Source organism: Sinocyclocheilus rhinocerous, unplaced genomic scaffold (assembly GCF_001515625.1).
Source record: "Sinocyclocheilus rhinocerous isolate Xijiao unplaced genomic scaffold, SAMN03320098_v1.1 scaffold1307, whole genome shotgun sequence".
In the NCBI taxonomy this organism is placed as follows: domain Eukaryota; kingdom Metazoa; phylum Chordata; class Actinopteri; order Cypriniformes; family Cyprinidae; genus Sinocyclocheilus; species Sinocyclocheilus rhinocerous.
The window spans coordinates 922,657-950,419 of NW_015631048.1; the positions used below are offsets into that span (position 1 = coordinate 922,657).

Below are 27,763 nucleotides of genomic sequence, written 5' to 3' on the forward strand. Positions count from 1 at the left end.
TTGAACTGATATTTCATAGAAGAAGCCGGGGCTAGTTGTCACATTTTTTACTGTAGTGAATATCAATACTTATTTTTCTGTATAGTCGTGGTTACAAAGACAATAACATAATTAAATATTTATGGAATTAACTATTAAAAATACAGTTCATTTGAAATTTTGAATCGAAACCTTAAAGTTACCTTATCTTTACAGTTAGATATAACCCGTGTGACAACTAGCCCCGGTCAGTTTATAAAGTTATAATAAAGCAGGTTGAGTTGTATTTGTCCAGACTCCGCCCTCATGCATTCATTCATCAGTCAGTCAGCGTCTTTCCGCGGCCATGGTAACATCAGTGGGTAACGGACTGTGGGCCACTCGAACGTAAAAGTGCCTCGCATAAAGGTAAGACATTTACCTATTTCCATGAAGACGTAGAATTAAATGCAGAACACATCTATCATATCACATGTTCTTAGTTAGATTCATAAACTAACAAGTGGACTTCATAGTTTGTTTCCTTGCAAATCCTTTTTGTTATCGCTGGTCTAAATCTTAAGCGCTTGCACTGTTGCCTTATGGGTAATGTAGTTTCTTATTGCAATGTTTACTATTTGTGTGTACTTAAAAGCAAACGGGGAAAAACTACAAATCCCGTGTAAAGGAATAATCAAGAGCGGTGACGTTTGTGCTGTTTTTACATACAAACGCGACTTGATTTTGTAGAAATAAATGATTGTATGCTATTTTAATGGTTGATTTTCAGGTAGGTTAGTTTTTGTTAAAAGACAAGAAGAAGGACATGGGATACAAACAATTTGAGGCGTCCTGAACGGTATTTATTATGTGCTTCACGTCAAGGGTCCGACAAACGGAATGGTCTTATTTTTGACAGCCACTCTGTGGTCAGGGCAAAGGTTAATAAACCAAAGTTTAGTATTGCAGTAGCAGAAACTACAGCTTTGCATCCAAACCCATAGAGAAATCCTCTCATTGAGTTTGTTATCAGTGAATCCACACGCAGAGTGATTCAGTCAGTTAAAATAGACCCGATAAGCCTGGAGTGTTTTAGTTATTTAAAGGGGTCATATGATGCGATTTCAAGTTTTGCTTTCTCTTTGGAGTGTTACAAGCTCTTGGTGCATAAAGAAGATCTGTAAAGTTGCAAAGACTAAAGTCTCAAATCCAAAGAGATATTCTTTATAAAAGTTAAGAGTCAACCACGCCTACCTAAAACGGCTCGTTCTAACACGCCCCCACATATCTACATCACTATGTGGAAATATTAGCATAATGCACCCAAATGTTCACGCAAAGAAAGAAAGCATAACTTTTATTCTCGCTGTAGTATTGTTGACACTGCAGCCATGTCGTGAAGACGCTGTGTGCTTCGTTGTGAAAGCGAACCTACTTTGTTTGTTCTTCCAAAAGAGGACACGACTAGAAATCAGTGGTTAAGTTGTATTTACAACAACGTTCCAGAACAGTTCAACCCAAATATTCAGATGTGTGCAGCACATTTTATGGAGGACTGTTTACTGATCCAGGGAGAGTAACGTTAGACTAAAATGCCAGCAGTTCTGACTCACGTAAGTACGTTTTCTTTTATCATTTGCCACTGATGATTCAAACGCGAATTTTGAGCAGTGTAGAGCAGCGCTTGTTGTTTGTCATTTCTCCAATCACAAATACAGACAGGGTTTTATGTTTACGCGGCACGATGCAATGCAACGCAACGCGTAAAAAGACAGTATAAGTCATTATAATCAGTAATTATGTCCCCACTGGATGCAACAAATGCCTCATTTGTAATGGGTTTTAATGTTTATGCCTCGTCGCTCCGGCTGGACACGGCATCAACAGTATGTGAGGGGCGTAACATTTCCGTCTCACGCTTGAGGTATTCGGCCAATCACAACGCACTGGATAGCTGGCCAATCACAGCACACCTCGCTTTTTCAGACCGATGAGCTTTGTAAAAATCGACGCGTTTCAAAAAGGCGGGGCATAGATTTATTTACAACATCACAACCCAGATGTTCGAATTTGTGCAACGCATTTTTTATGGACGACAGTTTTTTGAACCTAGAAGAGTACAAGGCTGGCTGTGCACAAAGGCATAATGTGTTTTTTGAACATTAAAGCATGTCAACATATTCTGTTACACCAAATACACAAAATAATGATCTTTAAAATAGCATCATATGACCCCTTTAATATTCAGTCACTGAATTTGAAACAATTGCCATAATTAGGGCAGGAGAGAGAAAAAACCTTTCACAGAGGCCTGATAGGGAAAAAAACGTATGAATGCAACCTTTAATTTAACTTATGAACATTGCAACATTTAATTTAAAATTTGTATAACAAGGAACTATTGGATATCTAAAGGTAGCACACCATCATCATTTATATCTTTCTGGTCTCTATAATAAAAAAATATTAATTAATTAATTAATTAATTTATTTATTTTAAATAACATAATTGTAAATAAAGGCCTATTTCTTCTTGGCCCATTTTATCTACTTCCATCAGTTTCAATGTCATATCCTCCTGAGACCCAGAAAAAAAAAGCTTTGTGGATTTAGTATGTTCTCATGTCATTACATTGTTTAGAGCATAAGAAATGATAAAAAAAAAAAGGTATTTTATTCATATGTTATGCAATGTTATGCACCTGGACTCGGTTTTTCTAAAAAATTAAATGACATGAAAAGGCAAAAGCAATGTTTTTTTTTTTTTTTTTTTTTTTAATTTTCATAAACTGGTTTTCCCATTAAACACAATCTATACACCGTATCTAATTTGCATTTTGCATATTAATGTGCTGTTGGGACAGCATGTTGAAAAAAAGAAGTGTAATAATGGGAGTAATAATTAGCCAGATTTTCATAATAATATCTAATATTTCATAAGGATAGTAATTATATAATTTATTTTCCTATTCAATTGTTGTGCGTCCCAAAATGTGTAATAAACATTCTTTTAGTCCTGGTGTCCTCCACAGTGGACATGTATGAAATGATGTCCTGTTTCATAACAGAAAGTCATATTTTGATTTGAAACCCCATACATTTTCCCTGAGATGTTGATTTATGACAAACAATTAGAAAATTAATACAATTTTAATGATAATTACAAAATATTATCATATTTCCATAAGGATGTACAATTGTATCACTGAATTAATGTCAGCCATATTTAAAGACCAAGGAGAGAAAGTGGTCATGGTGAAACTTCCAAACATTTGGTGTCTCTGAAAAGCCCCGAATGTGCTCTTTACAGGACATCCAGACTTAAAACTGTGACATGTAAGATCTCAGAGAAATTCACTAAAATATAATGCCACTACAGAGACAAAACTCCATAGCTAGGTCTCAGGAGGATATTTATGTTGTTTTAATGCCCATACACACACTTTCAACTTCTATACACTCATGCCAACCTTGTTAACTATTATCAGTAAAAAAAGAAATATAGTTACACACAAAACTTCTTTTTAAAAAAGAAATAAAATGAATAGTTAAACCTCTGAATAAATTTTAAATAGAAATGTTCACATATTCTACATACATGGTTCACACAGAATACTAACAATGAATTGAATGAGCTTAAGTAAATTGAGTTGTTTTTTAATGTTATAAATATTTCTCTTTCTAACACCCACAAACACAACTAATTCTTTCTGAAGGTTTTGCTGTACAGGTTCCCTGGAGCATTTAACTTGGGAAAAAATGGTTCTGGCACAGAGGGGGACTTCTGAAAGAATAGCTCTTTAAATAGCTCCTGGGTTTTATTTTGTTACATGTTTAAAAAAAAAAAATCTGGAAATGTGCAGAGACATTTTAATGCAGCTCTGGATGTTTTGTCAGAAAGTCATTCGCTGTACCCGACTTCACCCCTCTTCTGTTACTATCTCTATAAATGTTTGATTTAGCTCTGCATCATCTTATCAGCCTCTCTGTTCTTTGACATGTTCAGGACTCATGGCCTTCAATCACCAGCGTCTCTGATGACTCTGTGAACTCAGGTCACACTGAAGCGCTGAAGCAACGTTCGGTTTGATTTCTTTCTCATCATGAATCTGACTGAGATTTGCGACAACGCTAAGAAAGGAAGAGAATATGCACTACTGGGGAATTATGACTCATCTATGGTGTATTATCAAGGTGTTATGCAACAGATCCATAAGCACTGTCAGTCCCTCAGAGATCCTGCTCTGAAAGTCAAATGGCAACAAGTAAGGCGCTCATATACTGTATGATTCAATCTGATATGTACTTATTTATAATGCTTTGAGTTATATGTGCTTGTACAGGTATTAGCCAAAGAGTATAGTGGTGTTGGTACAGTAAATGTAATCTCAAACCAGTGCTGTTTTTCTCCCTTCTCTGAGCCCAGGTTCGGCAGGAACTGGCAGAGGAATATGAGCAGGTGAAAAGCCTCGTAAACACCCTGGAGAGTTTCAAGGTGGACAAACCCGTAGATTTCCCCAACCCTCTGCCTGAAGAGAGCCCAAGGGACCCCAATGTCTGGCCTCCCCCAACCCCAGCGGAGCACAGGTAGAATAGGCAGCTGATTACATAAGGCCCTGAGGAGTTCTGTCAGCTGCAGAGCATGTCACACATCTCCTGTCTTCATGCTGTCATTGCTGTTCACTCATGCGTCATATCATACAGCACAAAATGGATTTCGCTCAGTGAAAACATATTCACATTCAACACATTTTACTGTGTTTTATATTTTTATTGTATTTCAAAAATTGTATGGTATTGAAATGTTCATTTTATAACTTACATATACACTACTGGTCTGGTTTTCAAAATATATATTGAGCAGCAAATTTTTTTTAAATGTTTTTGAAAGAAGTCTTGTATGCGCACCACATTTCGTATTATTATCAATGTGCTGCTTAATATTTTTGTGGAAAAAAATATTGATGAAAGTTCTAAAGAACAGCATTTATTTAACCCGAATAACACATTCAGGTCGGTTTTGACCTGGAACAGATATATTAAAAAAAAGCATAATTTTTAGTAAGTGAACAGAATTTTACAAATGCTTTAAGACTCTCATAACACACATAATTTATTGATTTATTTATTTTTAGAATTTTTTTTTTTTTTTACAATTCGTGTCATGTTGGACCTGGTAGGTACTCTTGACAAAATTATCTATGAAGTTATATTAGTGTCAAATGTCTTTTTTTCTGAATTTTGTTGATAAACATCAATAAGTACGCCAATTGACGAACTATTGCAGCATGATAACTGATTTCTTTTTCATCTGAAAGTGAAGGTTTATGCAAGTACAATTAATTTATTTTGTTTGAAAACCTTTCAGAGTATTATTTATGTTGTTTTGATGTTGTTTAGCTAGAAATAAATGTAGGGTTCATAAATTAGTTTCAAGCAATCATGAGTTATACATTTACGCTATTTAATTAAAGGTATTGAATTAAATTACATTAATTTCAAAGGGGTTAATGTGTTAATGTGTATGTTAATGTGTAATTTAAATTTTCAAAGAATTAAAAATTTTTTTTGTAAAACAAAAAAGCAGGAATAACATTAGATCCCCCCCCCCACTTTCACTCTTTAATGAGAAGTTGCTGATCTAATATAATGTGGTTTTAGTTGAAAAATATTAAGCTAAGACTGTTTTTATAAAATAACGATTCTTCAAATGCGAAAATAGTATACAGGTTTTTAATGTATTATGAGATTTAAAATGGAAATCTTTTGTAAAGTTATAAATATCTGTGCTGTTACTTTTGACCAATTGAATGCATCCTTGCATCCTATGTATTAAATAGATACTATAAATTACATTCACTAATCGGTTCACAAATCACCAAAAAAAGCCAGTCAGAATATGTGCATATGTGGTCACATGGTCCATGATATCACTCTGTCTGGTCATAGGGGACCTGTCCAGGTGAAGAAGCCAATCACTGTATCAAAGCCCCAGAGAAAGGAGTCACCTGGAATGCAGCATCGCGGCCCTTTGGGCAGAGGTCAGCCGAACATCAAATCAGAGAGACCGAACACCCGTGACGGCCGTGGAAATAAAGCTAAGGATGAAAAAGTACGTTATTTAAACTATTAGGCTGAATGTACAAGCTGAAAAAACTTAGTCCGGATTGGAATTATGGTTGATTTAATTTCAGTTTAGACAATTTAGGATTTGTAAGTACCTATTATCATGTGTTGTAGCAATGTGTCCTGCCTCTCTGTGTTTTCAGAGTAAGAAGAATGCCCAGGAGGGTGCTGCTGATGTGGAACAGAGGAAGTTTGATGGCACAGGCTATGACAGCGATCTGGTGGATGCACTGGAGAGGGACATTGTGTCCCGGAATCCCAATATCCACTGGTATTGTGCCACTTTAGCACTAGTTTTACTGTTCAAATACTTATATAGTATACAAAATAAATGTATATATACAGTTGTATTGCTCATTTGCTATAATTAAATTGAATTATGTGTGATATTACATCACTTTGCACTGTAGATGTTGTTGTCGACTATTGATAAACCTGGATTGAACCTGAATTAATTTTGTGCTGACGAATAATTGTCAAACAAATAATTGCGATTAACGGTATAATTGTCTGTTCTGCTCATGTCTACAAGCCTAATACGTTATTTAACATTTTTTTAAACTTATAATTAAATATGGCCATAAGTTTTTTTAAATGCTGTGAAAATATATTTTAAAATAAAAAAATAAAAATTCTTAATTTTGGTCCACTTCACATTCACACAAGAGCCCACTGATAATGGCTGAATTAACATTTTTGGGTTTATGCAAATAAATTTCCTTTTTTGAATGGCAAAATGCAATTAAAATGTAAACTGCACAATTATCGTGACTCTGTTAAATTCATGATTATATCAAATAATAACAAATAACTACTTATAACTGTAAAACACTACATACTAAAGTACAAAATGTGCCAAGGCACTTTCCTCACTCTTAAATGTTTATTCATAAATAGATTGGCTAGTTTGATCATGCTTTCAGCATTCAGTAAGAGCTAGAACTTTAAATTCAAATCCATCTATTTTTTTTTCCCTATAAAAAAATCAGCTCAGAAAATGTGAAAAAAAGTCCCTCTGGGCCTAGGCATTGGCTGTATAAATAGCAATGCGGTGAGTTTAGTTTTCATACTTGACCAGAGACAAATAAGTAACGTGTTGAGTCAGCGACAGCTGTCAGTCACAGTGGCAGTTAGTGATTCAGTGCTGGACGGTGATTCAAGCAAGCTGTCATGTGTTACTGTTCCTGCAGGGATGACATAGCAGATCTGGAAGATGCCAAAAAGCTGCTGAAAGAGGCAGTGGTCCTGCCTATGTGGATGCCAGACTTCTTCAAGGGGATCCGCCGCCCGTGGAAGGTTAATATGTTAGATGACACTGATGCCAGAGTTGGACATCTGAACATACACACATATGGATACATAGTCTGTCATACTATGTTTTTGCCAACATTTATGCGCCCGTTTGTTTTAATTTCTTGTGATCATAGTTTTGTAGCCCAGCAGGGGGCGCTGTTATACTAGTTAATTATGTAGGACAGAATGCACATTCTTCAACACAAGCTTTCATTAGTGCTGTATCATTCGTCACAGATTGAGTATGGCTGATATATTTCGCCTTCAGTTTGTTTTCCACATGCCATCTGTTTTATTGAAGTGTTTTTTCCTCAAACCATCAGCTGCACCTGTGTGTTTCAAATATATGCCCATGTGAAGTCTTGTTGTTTTTAAACTGTCAGGGGGTGATGATGGTGGGCCCTCCAGGCACAGGGAAGACCATGTTGGCTAAAGCGGTTGCAACTGAATGTGGCACAACATTTTTCAATGTTTCATCCTCCACGCTGACCTCAAAATACAGGGGAGAGTCTGAGAAACTCGTGCGGCTCCTTTTTGAAATGGTGAGTGGTCTCAGAGGAAGTAATGTAGGCACTGTGATAGCGTGTCCACTGATTTCTTTTTTTTTTTGCTGAAGGTATAATATGATAGTGATTAGGATCAGGAGTTAAGTAGACATCAGGGCACAAATGACCAAACAGGCACAAATGATTGAAAGTGATAAGAATGTCCTAGATATTTAAAATGCCTCAATTAAAGACCCCATAATAAAGCTCCTTTCTTGACCATTTCTGGATGATAAAATCAGTGTAGAAAACAATAAGTATAGTTAAGTAGTTAGTTAAGACAACATAAAAGTAAAAATACCTCTCAAAATAAATGTTGATTTAACATTAATTGGCAAAAAATGCTCCGCAAAATCAGGTAAAAAATACTGAAAATCAGTGTTGATTTGACAAATGGGCAATAACTTGTGTTTTTATAGGGGTAGTTAGTCAGTTAATTAGTTAGTTAGCAAGGTAGTTATTTAATTCTTTTATGAGAAAAAAATCATAAAAGGTAAAAATACCTTTGATAAGCAATGTTAATTTGACACAGCTGGATGACACTGTGTGTTTATATAGGGGAGATATTATTTATTTAGTTAGTTAGTTGGTTAGTCAGTTAGACAACAATATGCCCTCCTGAAAACCAACAAACAAAAATCACTGAAAATAAATGATGATTTTACATAAACGGCAAACACACTGTGTGTGTTTTTAGGGACAAAAATTAGTTAGTTTGATAGTTGGTTAGTAGAAAACATATGCCCTCATAAAAGGTAAAAGTACTCCTAAAAGTAAAATGCTATGTTTTTATAGGGAAAAGGTTAGTTAGTTATGTAGATAGTCAGTTAATTAGTTAGCCAGCTAATTAGTTAGGTAGTTATACCTAATAAAAGCAAAAAAACCTCCTGAAACTCAGTGTTGATTTGATGTAAATGGGGATTACACTGTTTTAATAGGGAAAAAAAGTTAGTTAGTTAATCAGTTAGTTAGCTAGCTAGGTCGTTAGAGAAAAAATATACCCTCATAAAATGTGAAAAAAAAAAACTGTAATGGGTCAAAATTATAGATTTTTCTTTTATGCCAAAATCATTAGGATATTAAGTAAAGATCAAGTTCCATGAAGATATTTTGTAAATTTCCTACTGTAAATATATCAAAACTTAATTTTTGATTAGTACTATGCATTGCTCAATATTTAGATTTTTTTGCACTCTCAGATTCCAGATTTTCAAATAGTTGTATCTCGGCCAAATATTGTCCTATCCTAACAAACCATACATCAATGGAGCTTATTTATTCAGCTTTCAGATGATGTATAAATCTCAATTCAGAAAATGTCAAAAAATTTACCCTTGTGACTGGTTTTGTGGTCCAGGGTCAAATATAAGAAAAAAAGGCTAGTTAGTTAGTTAGTTAAATAAATAACTAAATAATAAATAAATAACCTGACTCTGATGGTGTTAAAATGAAGTAATATAATTTATGATAACATGATAACATAATATATAATAAACTAAAAATGTTGGTCATGTCATAGTCTATATTGTCTATACTGCATATTTGCACTTTTATAGGTTTTGGTCATTTTTGTTTCATTTTTTGCTGTAACAGGCTCGTTTTTACGCCCCTACAACTATTTTTATTGATGAGATTGACTCGATTTGCGGGAGACGGGGCACATCAGACGAACATGAGGCCAGTCGCAGAGTGAAGTCAGAATTACTCGTGCAGATGGATGGTGAGTTTTGTTTAGTAGGCGACTCTGTTATGATAGTACAATGAATGATGCAGCCTTATTTTAACACCCACCCGTGTAATGGCATCAGGTGTAGGAGGTGCTCAAGAGAGTGACGATCCCTCTAAAATGGTAATGGTCCTGGCTGCCACTAACTTCCCCTGGGACATTGATGAGGCTCTGAGGAGAAGACTGGAGAAGAGGATATACATTCCGCTACCCACTGGTATTCTAACACCCTCACACACAAACGCCCATCAACAGAAAGACGTTCTCCAGGCAGTCACGGCTCCTCTGATTTCTCCATGCACGTCACCCACTCATAAATGAACCAGCCTGACTAATTTCTCTCCATTCACACTATGCTGTATAGATCAGTTAGTTAGTCATTACTCACGAGCTTTCGTTGTCTGATGCAACTCCTTTGTTATAGTTACAGGGGCCTGGATTTTAGAATTTCAAATTGGATGGGAGACAAAAATACGTACATTTTTTAAAAGGTCATATTTCTCCCCAAAAATAAAAGGGGAAAAATGGAATTTATTGACACAAATAAAAGGAAGCCTATTTTTAGAACCATGAAAATGTTTCAAAATTGTGGCATTTATTCCTGACATTTAAGCACATTTTGAATAAATTAAAGCATAAATTAAAATCAAAATAACAAAGTGATTTACAAATACTTTATAATAAAATTATAATATTATTGTTTGTTTTTTCCTTGCTAATTTAATGTAACTTAATATAAAATTAAAAATATATTTACCATATTTCCTGGAAAATAAGTCACACCTGACTATAAGTCGAATCAGGTCAAATTTGCTTTGTTGAGAGGAAAAAACACTTATAAGTCACATTTTATTATTATTATTATTATTACTGATATTATATTCAGAAATAATGCAAAATACCCAGAAAATAAAATGAAATGTTTACAAACGAAACAACACTATTTTAATACTTAAACACTATATTAATTTAAACATGTATTTTATTCCCCCTCACTCCGCAACAAATAACAAATACATTTAATGGTATTCAGAACAGAACAGGAATGAAAAATATATGTATTAAAAGAACATAAATTATAGTAGCATTCATTATGAACAACATTTATTTTAAACCAAGATTGAACAGAGTTATTTAAAGTGAAACTGAAAATATGTTTTAGATGATAAAAAATGTCTTACATTTTTTTTTAAATATAAAAAAGAGAAATACAGTAGTCAAAGTAGACTCAAGATAATCACATAGCTGTCTATTTAAAAAAAAAAATCTAAACAGGAAAAACATGTTTTTCATAATGTTCTAATGATTACTGAACTCCACAGCTCAAGGTCGAGCGGAACTCTTAAAGATCAACCTAAGGGAAGTTGAAGTGGCATCTGATGTGGATCTCACCCTCATCGCTGAGAAAATAGAGGGTTATTCAGGAGCTGACATCACCAATGTCTGCAGGTACAGTATGTTTTCAGGATTACAGATAACACATTGTCCTAACTGAACTTGATGTGACAGGTTTTGAGCATCAAGTCATTTTTTTTTGCTCTTGCTAAAAACATAATGTGGCGCATAGTGACAAAATCACAGCCAATAAGAACAGACTCAAGCTCAACAGTGGTTGCCTGGGGCTTGTTAGTATATTTTCCATTCATTTTCACCTTCAGCGTTGCAGAAAATTCCTGAATAGAAGAGTTATCTTGAACCAAACCAACCAGCTCTAGCTGTTTCATGGACCTATTCATCCCAAGAAGCACGCTGCATATTGCCCATAATTGAAAATGATTTGATCAGTTCAGTATGGGTTTATACAGTATGTTTTGTCCCTGCATAATAAGCAGGGAGGGGAGAAAATATATCTTTCACTTTAATGCCTAAAGGAATAGTTCACCCAAAAATGAAAATTGGCTAAAAATGTACTCTCCCTGAACTTCAGATAGATGAGTTTGTTTCTTCATCAGAACATATTTGGAGAAATTTAGCATTGCATCACTAGCTCACCAATGGATCCTCTGCAGTGAATGGGTGACGTCAGAATGAGAGTCCAAACAGCTGATAAAAACATCACAATAATCCACAAGTAATTCACACCACTCCAGTCCATCAAATTACATCTTGTGAAGCAAAAAGCTGCATGTTTGTAGTAAATCCATCATTGAGACAAAGCTAAAATAAGAGTCCTGCATCCATAATTAAAAATATGTTTGTGGATTTTTATGTGATTTGACAGCAGGGAATCGACTTGATGGATAATGGCCTGGTATTATCCATCTGGTATTATCCATCGATGGACTGGTATTATGGCCAGAAGCAACATTTTAAAGTTAAAACGCCTTAATCATGGACTTTTTAAAAATTTCAAACACACAGCTTTTCGCTTCACAAGATGTTAACTGATGGACTGGAGTTGTGTGGATTACTTGGGGACTATTGTAATGTTGTTATCTGCTGTTTGGACTCTCATTCTGACGGCACCCATTCACTGCAGAGGATTCATTGGTGAGCAAGTGATGTAATGCTAAATTTCTCCAAATCTGTTCTGAAGAAGAAACAAACTCATCTACATGTTGGATGGCCTGAGGGTGAATATATTTTCCGCAGATTTTCATTTGTGGGTGAACTATTCCTTTAAATGAAGCCGCATGCTCTAAATATGTAAATTGATGGTGTTGACTTGACTGATGAACTTTGTACTTTTGTGCTCTCAGAGATGCATCAATGATGGCGATGCGAAGGAGGATCCAGGGTCTGAGTCCAGAGGAGATCCGTGCTCTTTCTAAAGATGAGCTGCAGATGCCAGTCACCATGGAGGACTTTGAGCTTGCACTCAAAAAGATCTCAAAATCCGTCTCGGCTGCGGACCTGGAGAAATACGAGTCCTGGATGTCTGAGTTTGGGTCTGTGTAAAGAGAAACGACAGCCACAAGATAAGTGGGAGAACACATTGTGGACCAATACTTGGAAAAAAAGGCACGGTTTTATGTTTCGAGACATTTTAATATGCGAAGATGATACTGAAACTAGTCAAACCAGTGTTCAGATGCGTTTGGACACGTTTGGACTGAGAAAAGTCACACCTTCAATTGTCAGAAATGCACTAAAGGTCTGTGGATGACACTGAGCCACGTTTATTTGTTTCTAGCTTCTCAGTTTCAAGTATTTCTAACTTCATTCTCTGCTAACAGATGGAAATCACCTGAGTTGCTAATGACCTGTCTTAAGTTTCAAAACCGAAACGCCTGTGAAAATGATACTTGACAAGGGAGACCAGCATAATCCTGGTGCTGTGCTGGATGTTTTTTAATGTTTATAGGTGTGTAGACATTCATATGTGCTGTGTTCTTTTATTTGTTTTACTTGAGTTATAATAAAATTAACATTTGTTCTCTACCTATTTAATGTCAAAATGTACTTATTCCCACCCTACTTATTTATCTCTTTAAATTTCCTGGTTCACTCAGAAATATGTATCACATTGCCAAAGTAAAATGTTTTGCTTTTTCATTTTGTTTTAACCATAGATTGTAAAAAAAGATGGACGACGCGTCTCCACTTCCTTCCACTAAAGAAAAGTAAAGCCAAAGCATCTCAGTATGGCTGCTGCCATCTTAAGTAAATGACTCCAGCCAGCCACCTGGGGGCGATCGAAACGTTCTGGCTTCACTTTCAGGACTCTTGCGGCACGCTTGGTTTTAAAGGGGTCATATGATGCTGCTAAAAAGAACATTATTTTGTGTATTTGGTGTAATGAAATGTGTTTATGCGGTTTAAGGTAAAAAAAAACATTATTTTCCACATACTGTACATTATTGTTTCTCCTCTATGCCCCACCTTTTTGAAACGCGTCGATTTTTACAAAGCTCATCGGTCTGAAAAAAGCGAGGTGTGCTGAAAAACACGGCGGCCTAGCGTGAGCGGAATCCGCGGCTTAGCGTGAGCTGAGGCCGGGCTAGAATGAGCAGAGACGGCGGGGTTGAGAACAGCGCGGCCGGTGGATCCGACGAAGGAGCGGCAACCACATGTGACGACCCCGGGCTGGACTCCGCTTCGTCCACGGTGAAAGCCAATCCGGAAAAATTGAAATCGCATCATATAACCCCTTTAACATTAGCGAAATTTCTGTACAATTTCACGAACAAAAAAGGACCATTGTCTATTTTCAATAGTGAAGCACAGCTCGCAATTCACTTTCCAACCAAGCAGGTTTCTGTTGGCAAATCGACATGAATCTGTTGCGAAATCTGTCCGCCTTCATGCAAAATTCCCAATTGCTTGGATTTCTGTTGAAATCAATGGATTTCGCCTGTGAAAATTCGCCAAACAATTATAAATGTGATCGTATATTTACGTTACAAATTTTCAAACATTGTCCAAAATGTCTAAAAAACAAATCCTTGATCAATACTCATTAATTATTGTCTTATATTAGTAACAGCAGTAAAATTTGACAGTTTGTATGACGGCTTGATAGTAACCATATCTATATGCATGATGGCCGATAAAGTTGTTGTGTCCTACAGCAGCAGAAGGGTGTGACTCAGTTGTCAAGAGGGAGGACAGTGGGGGAAGAGGATGACTGTGTTGTTGTGGGCCGTGCTGTGTGAGTGTGGGCAGTGTGTGGAGTTTATTGTTTTCTGACTACTTCAGACTCAATGTGATAACCGTCATGATGTGTTGTCAGACTCAGCCCGAAGCGAAGTTTCCTGACTGTTATGAAATTTTTTCTCCGTCCTGCTTTTTATTTTTTCTCCATCACCCAGTTATGGCCAGCATTAAAAGTCACAGACTGACAATACTTAATGTAAAATAGCATGATGCAGCATAGATAGCATCCGGTTAAATTGGTTGGCGAGTAGTAGGTGAAAAGATGCAGGTTTTGAGTTTGTGTGGACACAGATGGACGTGGCAGCTAGTGTATATCCAAAGAGAGTGTGAATGAATCATAAGTATGGACAACAGTCCGACCGGCTGACGAGAGGACCGGTGATGGCATGACGTGGCATTTGTGTGGTAGAAATCGAGGATAATAGTCAATACTTGTCCTGAAGCTTGGCTCTTTAAAGGCCACTACACATGGCTACGACACAGACCAGCTGCTCTTATTTTTTTTGATGATTTGTCTCCACTGAACAGTTTGTGCGAGCAGGAAAAAGTGTCATTTATATAAAAAAGCTATACAAATTATTTCATACATGTGCTTTATCTGTGTATTTATTATTAGGTTACTATAGTGAAAATGCTTCTAATTTTTATTTTTTTCTAATTACATTTTTTTTTCAGCACAGCAATTTGAGTGAACATTTTTACAAAAATAGTAACATGAATTTCTGAATTTTTTAATGTTAGTTTGTTGCCCTTTGAACACCTGAATTGAATGGTCTGAGTTGACCTAATAATGCAGAATTTTCATAATTTTTATTCATTTTAGAAAATGACAGAAGATTTTTACATAAGTTTAAACTTTTCTATTAATTTCTATGTTTAAAGGGGTTTAAAGGGGAGCAACGAGACAAAAACATGAAAACCCATTACAAACGAGGCATTTGTTGCATCCAGTGGGGACATAATTACTGATTATAATGACTTATACTGTCTTTTTACGCGTTGCGTTGCATCGCGCTGCGTAAACATAATTTTTACTCATCCATAACTGCCTGTTTCTAATCACCAAGTGCATTCTGAGAATATATCTTTAGTTTAGTGGTGTAGATTCTAAAGTATGCAACTTGAGGATTTAGTGCTACAGACTCTGACCAGTTACTCCTCCACAGCATCTGGCCCCAGACAGATGTAGATGCTTTAATGGATTTTATCTATTAGAAAAAACACGCTGAGTCGATACATCTGTTGTGTTTATATAGAATGATATGTATATTACATAACTCTACATAAAGTTGTATTCGTTAATGGCACCATATCCACACGAAAGCATTTGATGATGTTTGCTGTAGCACAGACACATGTAAACTCTGAAGATATAAATTGCTTTTATGTGAATATTTGTGGTTTCTGTAGAATGGGTGTTTGAGAATTCACAGTTTTATGTACTGTATTCTGAGAAACTCGCATGACCTTCAGCAGATTTTACGCTCTTCTGAAAGTAGTTTTGAGAGGAAGGAGAGTTTGAAGAAGGCTACTGTGCTGCATTTGATACTTCTTTGCATTGTGTGCTTCTGCTCTCGGTTTCAGACCTCAGCTGTGTTGCAGTTTCTAATACGTCCCATGAGATGATGCTTTTGTTGGTTGTTGCTCATCACCAAATTTCCTGTTTTACACATGTGACCCCCAGTGCCTTAGAGAGAACAGAGTTTCCTGAAATGAATACACACTGTAATATGACCAGTTTGAAAGCCTGTGGGACGGTCTCAAAAAGGCCTACATGGGTAATAACATTCAATCTTTGTTGAATTTTATTGAAATTGAGGGCAATTACTGTGTAAATGTACTGTTGCATAGCCTTTTTTATACCTCATATCTCATATGATAATCATAACTACCATCTGACTTAACAACTATATACACAGATAGTGTAGAATGTTTATCTATCTATCTATCTATCTGTCTGTCTGTCTAATAAATATTAACATTAAATTTAACAATATTTATTTATACAGTAATATTTATATCTGTATTGTAACTTTATTACATACTGTTTATTCATTCCAATTCATATATTTATTGCAAAAATAACAAAAACAACAACAATAATAATTGTATATGATTAATAAATATATTAATATTATATGAATAATAGCAATAATTTATATTTACTATATTAAATCAGTATATACAATGATGTATATACTAAAATACATATATTTAAAAAATATACACACATACATTTTATATATATATATATATATATATATATATATATATATATATGTGTGTGTGTGTGTGTGTGTGTGTATTTTATATATACATATATAAATATGTGTATACACAAATGTATTTGTATGTTACTATGAATTTTTTATCATTCTAATAATAATTTAATATATAATATGTAATGTAATATAATGTAATATAGATGTGCTAAAATAAACCTATATTAAAACCAAAATTTTATATATATGTAATATATGAATATATATGAAAATATAGTTAAATCATAGAATAAATGTATGTACATTGTGTGTAACTGTTATTTTAACATTAATATGTATTATTTAATAATGGAATATCAATAATATGTACCATTAATATTTAATGTATGACATTTAATTTTATTAAATGTCTGTAAGTATGACATAAAATATTACATATTATTAATATATATTACATATATTACAAACAAAATTTTATATATTACAATTATATGTTTATTCTTATTATGTATTTATTACAGTTATTATACAAATATGTATGCTCACTAGGTTTTCTTGCTGTTCTTTTTCTGCATCACTGGACGGAACTGTCGTTTCTGGGCTGCCGCCATAATCAGTGACCGAGCCAAAATTCAAATCACTAGGGTCTCCCTCTCATCAGACGAGCCCAGCATGTTCAGCTCTGCCGGACTGCTGTGCTCTGACATTGTTAGTGAGATACAGGATATCCCTGAAGGGAGAGACAGCTAAACAATATCAGACCTAATCAACATCGTTTGTTAACAAACAGTAAGCCAGACATCCTTCTCCACGATATAACACCCCACGCCCAACAGACATAAACAGTGCACCGTGAGCTCCCGGGCAACATTTCAACCCCTAAATATGGACGAAGAGTACTCAGAACACGTGCTTGAATCACGTAGTAATATTAAACTCTTCCAGTAAACTTACTGAAATGCCAAGTTCAGTCTCAGACCTTCAGTTGTTCAACTAATGGAATAAGAGTACAATTGTTTATATCAGTATCACCCTTACGAAAATTAACCATGGTTTTATTGTAGTAAAAGTGTAGTAACTGTGTTTTTGGTGTGTTGATTACTATTTGTATAACCAGAGTTTTACTACAAATACCATGGTTAAACTATGGTTAGTGTAGCGAAACCATGGTTAATTTGTGGTTACCATGATTTAACAACAGTAACCATGAATTTTTGGGTTTTATTTGTGGTAAAACCATGGTAATTTTTCGTAAGGGCATAGACACCAGTGTTTTTGAATTAGTTTTTATTTTTGTATATTCCATTATCATTTCAATTTTAAAGAAAAAAGAAAAGTAAATAAAATACTATATAGACATAGAAAGAAAATGGACAAAAACAACACAAAACTACTAAAATGTTTTGTCACTTTTATTAGTTTTTAAAAATATATCTGTGTAGTATATATATATATATTTTTTTTCCAGTTTAAGTCATGTTAGTACATCAAATGAAAAGGAGAAATGTTACATTGGTAACTAGCTGAAATAAAATAATAAATTTTTCATATTTTATTTTATTTCAATCAATGTTTATTTTATTTCTAATAATATTTTTGCATGGTTTTAGTTTTAGTTCCAGCTCTATAATAACCCTGAAGCAGTAAAAATACTCCCTCTAAAGCCTCCAGGCCTGTCTTTGTGTTGAACGCATGAGATCAGTCTGCCATCTGCACGATTAATGTTCCCAGTAATAACTGCTATTAGATTTTGTGCTATTCTTTCAATAGGAACTGCCTCCCAACCGGCATCCTAATCCTGAATTATTCGTCCCAGGCCAACTTACAAGAAGAACGTCAACCCCTTGTTGAAACCTAGAAAATCCTCCTCGCTTGTTTGTGGCCACACGTGACTAGAGGCCTCATTAGATAAGGGTCGATATTAGACCTGCGTGAGGATTCGCATTACGCCAATGCTAACTGAGGTCCTGCGAGGTGGTCTGGTTATTTGCAGCTTCCTGTCAACATCATGTCGAAGGAACTCAAAATGGGATGTCAAGTTGCTCTGTCACACCAACCCCTACAGCTGTACAGGATGATGTGGGATTTTTTCCCCCCACAAATGAGGTGGGTTTAAGCAGTATTAGACAGGGCTGCCCACATGATGTCAGCAGATGATGTCACAGATGATGGACAAAGTAACATCTGTTGAGTTGAGGAATATTTCTGGTTAAAGGTAAAAGGTTAATCGCTTGTGAGGGCAGATCGTTTTCAAGACATTAAAGCCATTGAGGATTCCATGGGAAAATGTAAACATGAGTCCTCAAGTAAGGCTACGTTTCAAACAGATGAAACATACACTGTGTGTCTCCACCCTTTATAATACAGTGTATTTATCGCTGTTGTAGCGTTGAGGTAATACTGTCATTATGGCCACACCCAGCCTGGTATGCACTAATCTTGTGTCTGGCTGGACTTTACACAGGCTTTACAGTAAAAGCCATGTTATATGAAGGCTAAAATGAGTTCAGGAATGGTTAAAAACCAAGATTCTGCGAAGCAGAAAAGCTCCTTGTCTCACAGACACTTTTAAAAGGCAATGTAGTATAATCTATAGAACCGAAATGCCAAAATAGTGCAAAATAGTCATTTTTTGTGTTTGTCATCATTTAGTCACCCTCATGTCAGTCCTATAATGTTTTTTCTTCTGTGGAACACAAATGTTCAGCAGAATTTCTGAGCTGTTGTTTCTCTCAGGATAACTGGTTGTGAATGGGCTCTTAAAAATACAAAAACACTATAGAAGTACTATAAAAGTTGTCTATATGATTCTTATTCTGTATTTCAAGTCTTTTGAAGACGTATGGTAGCTTTTTGTGTTGTTATGCTCTTGTTTTTGTACCTTGGCAGAATGCCTCCACATTTACTTTCATATATATGGAGCAGCGTGAACATTCTTCTAAACTTCTCTTTTTGTGTTCCACAGAAGAAAGTAAATCATACGGGTTTGGAATGACGTGAGGGTGAGTAAATGATGACAGAAGTTGCATTTTCAGGTGAATTATTCCTTTAAGGAGCATTATGAATGGCTAGTTTCAAAGCTGCGATTGAAATGTTTAGGGAGTATCCCAGAAGGTTTTGCTCTGAGTTGGAAAGAAAAACAGAAAATGGTGGCTGCCATGGCGATTTGGGCAATAGTCACACACAGTAAAAGTTGTGGTACCTGTGCTTCAAAAGATCATTAAGGCACAGACCAAACTGGCAGAGTCAAAAGCTTCATGGAAAGGTTCAGACACGTGATGAGAGAGGCATAAACAGGTTTATGTTTAGATATAATGTAATGCGAGACCAACCACAGTTTCACACACACACATAAGCACACACACAACCTAGATCTAAATTAGTTCCTCACTACTTATTGTAAATCTCAGATGGAAGAAGAAACGGTTTACATGATTATCATGTTTTCATCATTACAAATATCGAGTCAAGGATCAATGTTCAAGGCAGTTTAAAAGCCAACTTTTACAATGTTAATTATCAACCAGAAACAAGAGTGCAAATACAATGTTAAGGAATTTTTCCTGTTCAACTCTTGACATACTTTCTGATTTCTGAAGGATCATGCGACACTGAAGACGTGAGTAATGGCTGCTGAAAATTCAGCTTTGCCATCACTGGAGTAAATACAATTTCATAATATATTAAAATATAAAACAGTCATTTTAAGTTGTAATAATATTACTGATTTTACTGTGTTTTACAAAAGAAACAAATATCATAAATTTTGTGTTACACTATCAGCATTAAATCTCTCTTACTGTATATGCAAAATACGATGAGGCCATCGCAACTGGCCCACCTTTACAGGTACTTAGCCCTGCACCAACTGTGAGCCAGTAGCATCACTTCTCCTCTCCTTCTCTCTTCCTTTCAAGCACCAGGTCAAAGAGTTGGTAGTTACAGCTAGTCGTCAGATGGGCACCCCCCTTCATTGGTGTTTCACCGATTTAAGCCCATGACACCTCGGGAAGGCTCGACAGCAGATCCAGCGTCCTGGATCTACCCCTGCTGACCACCACCAACTCTATGTCGTTGTTCGCCCTTCAATAGGTTGGCTCTGCCACCTCACCTCCCGCTGTATCCAGATCCACTGAGATGCGTTTTCAGCCTGTTCGGTAACCTTACCTATCAGCTGTTTCCTGGCCATCCCTTCAATACCCAGCAGCCCAAGGGTTCTCCAGAGTGACTGCCCAGCAAAACCTCTGCAGCCAACCTCTACTGGTAAATTCCAGGCCTTCCATCCATTTTGCTGGCTTTCAAGGATAAGGTCTTGATATTTCTTGCGCTTACGCTCATGAGCCTCCTCCATCCTTTCTTCCCAGGGTACTGTTAACTCTAGGAGAAACATCTGAGACAGAGCTTCTATTTAAAGAATAAGTGAGATCTCCTGAGCTTTAACGTTTGCACCCCTGAGCAATAACGTTTTCCTCAGGGTTACGTCTCTATCTGAGATGGCGTTCTCTGTTTGTGACTAATGCATATAGCACTACTCTCAGTTTCTCAAAGCTGTGAGATTGTCATAAATTGCAAATACACAAAACAACAAACACCAGAAGGACCAAGCAGACTGTCGATAATGCGTTCAGAGCGCTCTTTTTGTACTTTGAGGAATGCATGCAACTCTAACAGTAGTTTGGAAAGTCTTTGTTTATCAAAGGCAGTCATGTAAAACCCTCCGGTCTGGTGCCACAGCACTAAGCTGCCACTCAGAGCATCTGTGCTTATTCTGGACCTAATCTCACTTTAGCTCTACCTATACGCTCTTATGTCTGCAATGGAGAAGGCTTCCTATGTCATTCAATCCTTGGACCTTGACACATATAATCCACAGTAATTGATTTCCTTGTGTGTCCATGTGTGTGTGTGTGTGTGTCAGTTTGTACTCAATGGCTTCTATGTAAACACACTATTACAGAGATTAACATTCGCAATCAAACAAAGCAAGTAGTTATATGTTTGTCTAAACGTCAACACAGTCATAAAACAGATTATGATCTCGGTCTACCCGACAGCCCCATATACACACAAACACACACACACCTGTTTAAAACCCCTGCGTATGCATATTTATTCACAGTCGTGTGGTTTTGATGGCATTTGTGGCTGTATTTTGTTTTGACAGGAGATTGAAATGGCACACAGGAGAACAAAAGCGTTTTTGGAGGCAGCACAGAAGAATCAGTGACAGATTAAAGAGTTAATCCTCTTGAGTATCTGTAGGTCTGACACCCCACGTCAGGATGAATTCCTCTCAACACTGCGCAAGACAATAGAAGTAGAGTCAGCAGCACAGATATAGACCTCATGCTTTCAAGACAGGGCCACACATGCAGACATGCGCACACACAGCATTTAACTTTCATTGTAAATTTATTCGTGGAATAGCTATAAGCACATACAAAAGTGCCTGTCAAATTACATTAGAATATTGTGAAAATGAGACCGAAGGTAATGTACTTGCTTGTTTTGCTTATGTCAGTGACAAAAACAAAATATCCAACATTGATTTTACTTTAATACCTGTTTTTAATACCCTTTATTTTGATTTTCTCCACAGGAACAGATTGTATCATAAAATTACAGATATAATTCAATAATATCATTAGGTATAGGCTATATATATCACCATTAATACTATTCTGTCTATCGTATTAATAAAAAAGGTCTATGCCACAAAAGAAGCAGAACAAAGTTACTATACAATAGTGAATCCATCGCATGATGTGATTTACGCATGGACAGCATTCTACATGAAGTAAAAATAAAAGGAGAACATTTAAATAATAACAGGAGTACATGCAGTGTAAGCAAAAACAGCAGCCATAAAAATAAATATATAATAATAATAATAACAATAATGATATAACAAGTGAATATATTATTTATTTAAGTTATTTATTCTTTAGGAACAATGCAGTTGTACAAGACCTCTATGCTGTTCCTAACAAATTCCTGAACAAATTGCTGAAAAACAGATAGCTTAAACCATCTTACGATGGTTTGCTGGCCTGTCGGCTGGTTTTATAAGGATTTTAAGAGCTTTTCAGCTGGTTAGGATGGGGTACCAGCTTGCCAGCCTGCTAAACCAGCTGAGTAACAGCTTGGCAAGGCTAGTGAGACAAGCTTAGACCAGCTTAAACCAGCAAACCATGTTAGGCTTTTCTTTCCACCAGGGTATAAAACAAAGTTACATTGATCTGACAAATGAAGAGCCGTCCATGATTTTACTTGTGGTCATATGGTCTTAGTACAAATGCCACAGGTAAACTATTGGTGAGAACTAGCCTATGTGGTAAATAACTGAATAATAACATAATAAAACTGAACACAAAACAACATTAGGCTCATTATGTTTTTAGTTTAATTTAGCATTATTTAGCAGAGTATTTAGCATTATATACTCTGAAGTTCCCAAATCCTTCCCACTAATTCGTTTACGGGCGCGCATGGATTTGTGGGCTCGCCTCTCTCTCTCTCTCCGCCTCTTCCTTTAACTGCTGGGGAACGTATTCATCCGCGCGCACACATACCGATCGACACCGCGCCGTTTTTATCTGCCTCACCAGCTCCGGTTTCCCCACGATCAGCCTTTCCCCCCCGTCAGCTGCCGCCATGTTTTTTTGAGGCAAGATGACAGCAGAGAGCGAGCGCAGACGAAGACGGATATAATACTGAAAAACCGTCGAATTGCTGCATTTTTTCGACCAGGCGACGGTCTATTTTTATTGCGGACTCGCGAGGAACTAATTTCTCGGTATATTTGCAAACACCAAGGGCTGAATTGTAGTATTGTTTTGTTTTCCTATGGCGTAGGCACATTTTTCCTAACATATATTCTTTTTATTTCAGGATGGGAGGGGGTCCTCCCACATAAATATAAAATCCACAAATTATTATTTTCTCCGTTTTGAAGTTTATGCCATGAAAAAGCAAGAAGTCAGAAGCCTGTCTGAAGAAGAACAACCTATTCCTGCCTGCGCTTAACTACCTCTACCAGCGAACCTACAGGAATAACCAGCCGAGTGATCGCTGCATGAACAACTGCTTTACCACAAGTCATCTGCTGTCAAAACTTTGTTTCTTAAGCAAACTGAAGGAAGAAAAACAACTTTTAATCTAAAGTGAAGATCCGACAGATATTTCAAAGATGACGGGCAACATCCCAGTTGACATGGTAAGTATTTACTCGTTCTGCAAAAGGTTTAGTGGTGTTTACGATAAAATATAATGTTCTGTGAAACGAAATAATATATATTTTTATGTTTCTAGTAGTTTTTGCTATTACTAAAACGTAACCAAAAGAGAAAAAACGTTTTCAATATGACTGGCAACTATTATTGAGACGATCGTTCTTTTGATACTTAAATTAGTACTCAGTAGTACTTATTCTTTTGTTACTAGGCATATACTGACAGATAACTATTTCATTGTTACTGGTAACAGATTGCAATATTCTATATACTAGTAACAGTTTGAATTGTTACAATAAACAAAAGAATACTTACTAGTACCTATTGTTTCTTTGGTAGTGAACTAGAATATTTACCAGCAACAATTGAAATACACACTAGTCTGAAGTGAATAGTTAATAAATGAACCACAGATCCCCATAGAATTCAATAAAAAAGTGCTGTTTGTTGCTAGAATCAATCAAATAGTTACTCTATTGAGATTCTGACTAGTAGCAAAGGAAAGTACTGAAATCTAATGAATAGTGGATTACTAGTCATTTTTCGGTCTCTTAATATTAAAGTTCTTAAAAACAAGTACTAGTTACATCATAATAGATACTAGTTAGTTTCATAACAAATGTGTTATATAACAAATATGTTAGTGTTTGTTAGAGATTAAAGAAGGTCAATTGATTTCATAGTTGCTTTTGCAAATAGACCAACCCAAGAAAATCCAGAAAGACAGTGTTATTAAATGTCTTGGATCACTTTTTGTTCTTCCGCCAATAACCCCATCAAAATACCACCTCAATCAGGAAGGGCAGTAGTGTAAAGATATCCTATCTGATGGCCTACACAGTGCTGTTCAGACTGATAAAGAGGAAGTATGATCAGGGAGACTCGAAAACAGTCATTGCCCTGTTTGCACAACTAAAACCGTCTCGAAATGTGAATCTAAACGAATGCTCAAACCAAAACTCCAACATTAGAATCTTGCTGTCCAGAGGGATGATGTCATAGATTCTTTTTAATCCTCATTGCATGCTTTTAGAATATCATTTCAAGCTTTGCATTACGATGTAAGGCTATAATAGATTGGGACTTCTAAACCCGTTGGGTGGTGTTAGTACTGCCAGTACTCGCCAGTATCCAGAAGGTCAGTGGTGTAATTCGAAGGACGTGAGAAATCAGCTTATCAACAATAAACCACAGCCCTGATTGTGTATTAAGATATGAAACTAATATCAAAACAAATAAGAACTCTTTCTATTGGCACCAGACTGTAACATTGTGTCGCAGCGTGTTAGTCAAGCATGCTTTGGATATGCCAAACAGCTGATCTGGCTGTCAAACTCAAGAGATGCCAATGCTCTGACATTGCAGGCACTCCGTTTGATGTAATGTATGCTGAGGGCTGATGTGATTGGCCCTTGCAGTGCACATTCAGCTTTCCTTCTGTTTCTGCCATTGAGTAGCACCTAAATGTAAACCTGTCTCTCAGAAAGGCTTCCTTGGCATTTATAGGTATTAAAAGGGCAATGCCACATATTGTTGATTTTAAGGCCAGAAACGTGAGCTGACCCTGATGATGACGATGTATCTCTTGACTAGTGGTCGACCGATATGGGTTTTTTGACAGCCGATGCCAATATCTTGGAAAGCAGGGTGGCCGATGGCCGATATAAAGCCGATATAATTTTATTTATTTTAATTCATATTTAAGACATTTGAAATCATTTGAAAATGGATAAAAAATAAGTGTGTAAAATAAACATACTTATACTCTAGAAGACAAAGTATTTTTCACAAATAAATAAATATTTTATATAAATCTAATTAAAAAGGAAGTAAACAATCGGTCGACCACTACTCTTGATGTCTCTACAGGAAGGAAGGTTTTTCTCACACTACGCAAACAGGGACAGAACAGGGAACAAAGTGTTATGCTATAGCCCAAAGTCAGGTATTGATTATCTAAGTTAGCATTAAGAAGGTTTTTAAGGTCAACTTTGAGAACTTTAAACACCCAAACCTCACAGGAAATAATTTTATATGGATTTACTAGCTTTCAAATCCATTACTAGCTTTAAAATTAATGCAGAAGCTGCATGATGTTATTCTAATTTGGGTTTAGGTGTCTATTTTTGGTCTCCCGGAACAGCATGCTCAGTTTTAGGATGAAATGTCCACGAGGTGAAACTTTGAATCATTGTGTGGTCTCCAGCTGAGGGGCATTCACTTGTGGGGTAGGGTTGTCAAACAATGGGAGTGTTTGTGTGTGTGTGTGTGTGCATACATCTTGTGGGTGGGCATTTTAATGAATGGGCTTTTTTTGTGGAGAGCTCTCACCGTTTCAAAGCAACAAAATGTTGCAAAAGCCTTTCGCCTATGGGTGCTACATCAGATATACTCCTTTAAAAGAGTTTGCTTTGATCAATTGTGAGACTGAGGTGTGAAGGAGAACTCAATACTCCCTGACAGGACTGTGTCACTTTGTGTGGTGTCATGTGGTATCATGTCCTCTCTGCGTAGGGGTGAATTAGTACGGGAGGAATGTCAAGGAGAGACCTTCCCAGTGGCTGTTGAGTAGCATTGCTCAGCACTTTCAAAAGTTTTAATTATTATGTAAAAAACAATTGAGGTACTTGATAAACCTACATGTTGAATGAAATTAGGCTAAGAGCTAATCTTGTTATGAGGGGTAGTTATATTGTGTTGATATGTCCTGTAGACATGAAATGGCATTTGAAACCCATTTTATGTCTGTAATGTCACATTTTTTAGTGAAACAGGATATTCGATGTAAAAAAAATGTTGGATAGTTCTTTATTATGTTTATTGGGATTGTTATGATTGTGAAAAGTGGCTTTTAGCACAGAATATAATTTTTTCGTAACATGTTTTTCTTTCAAATAACATTCACTGATGAATGAACAATAAGTCCAGGAACGTGTATTAAGGAAGTAAATGCAGTCAGTTTTGATTTTATGTTTCATACAAGATATGATAATGAAGGTACACTGAACAAAAATGAGTGTAGAAACATTTTTCACTTAGAGACTGTAAATTTCATAATTGATTTACAAAGAAACGGCAAGTAACACATTTAATTAAATGTGAAATGTTAAAGTGAAAGACTTTGAAAAATCATTTTTAAGGCGTAACTAAGACAAATTGCTAAAGTAGCATGCTTTCCTGTTTGCAGAATCAAACCAGCTTTGTCATCGAAACTTTTGCAAAATTATGTAACCAAGCTCAAATCAATAGATCTCATTAGGGAACCAGACAACAGAAGGACGTGGCTACACAAATCAGTCCCTTTGAGGGTTTATTAGGTCATTATAACATCTGTTTAATGACAGACCCTCTTCTGACCCCAAACAGCCTACCTGCTACGAACAGCCAGTGTTTGAACTCAGAGGTGGCCAAAGCGAGAGAGAACACCAGGAGAAAGGTACAGGGTAGGTACTAGGTAACGATAAGTGTTCGCATATAAGAGATGGAAAAGTTGTAGAAAATGTTATGAAACACAACACAGTATGTGCCACGATTCAAAACATTGCGAATTAACCTGCACCAACAGCGTGAGAAAAAGACTCCGCATTTTGGTAAGGTATCGGTTTAAATCTCTCTCACACGCTAGAAATGTCATTTTCAGAGTTAAAGCTTAGTTTGGACAAACTACGTGAAACGGAATTGTAAAATTCTAGAAAAGGTAATGAATGAAAATGATATGGAATTGATGGAAAGTATTGCATCAGCATAAAAACAGAGATGACGCAAAAAACAGTTTAGTATCTGTTGTATCTATATGTGTTTGTGTGAATAAAGCAACAAGTATGACATAAAGAGTACGATTTGCATAAAATGAATGACTCCAGAGAGTGTTTATGGGTCAGTAAGGGTTAAAGGCTATAGAGGGAGCGAGAGAGAAGCAGGGGGAGGAAGTAGCTCAGACTCACTCAATAAAGGATCCTTTCAGTAGAGTGAGGAACAATTTACAACAGCTCTGTGAGAGAGGTGCCCGCTCGGACGGACGGACGGACGGACACACACACACACACACACACACACACACACACA

General features: G+C 36.1%; 2 protein-coding genes across 3 annotated transcripts in view; both read left to right on the top strand.

The window, feature by feature from the left end:
• Positions 1–294: 294 nt before the first annotated feature.
• Positions 295–13,047, top strand: katnal1 (katanin p60 subunit A-like 1). Its single transcript, XM_016553765.1, has 11 exons — positions 295–387; positions 3,965–4,223; positions 4,385–4,545; positions 5,908–6,070; positions 6,228–6,355; positions 7,275–7,380; positions 7,761–7,919; positions 9,516–9,642; positions 9,731–9,865; positions 10,971–11,097; positions 12,348–13,047. Exons 2-11 carry the CDS (start codon positions 4,062–4,064, stop codon positions 12,544–12,546), a joined length of 1,467 nt encoding a protein of 488 aa, XP_016409251.1. The 5' UTR covers positions 295–387; positions 3,965–4,061; the 3' UTR covers positions 12,547–13,047.
• A 9,949-nt stretch (positions 13,048–22,996) lies between these two features.
• The window catches only part of LOC107741158 (ubiquitin-like protein 3), a 21,010-nt gene continuing 16,243 nt past the window's right edge, over positions 22,997–27,763 (top strand). The window contains exons 1-2 of one of the 2 annotated variants that reach the window (XM_016553766.1): positions 22,997–23,262; positions 23,358–23,682. In XM_016553766.1, coding sequence (XP_016409252.1) covers positions 23,656–23,682 — 27 coding nt within the window. In that variant the 5' untranslated portion in view covers positions 22,997–23,262; positions 23,358–23,655. The remainder of the gene's footprint in view (positions 23,263–23,357; positions 23,683–27,763) is intronic. The other variant, XM_016553767.1, reaches the window with a different exon arrangement.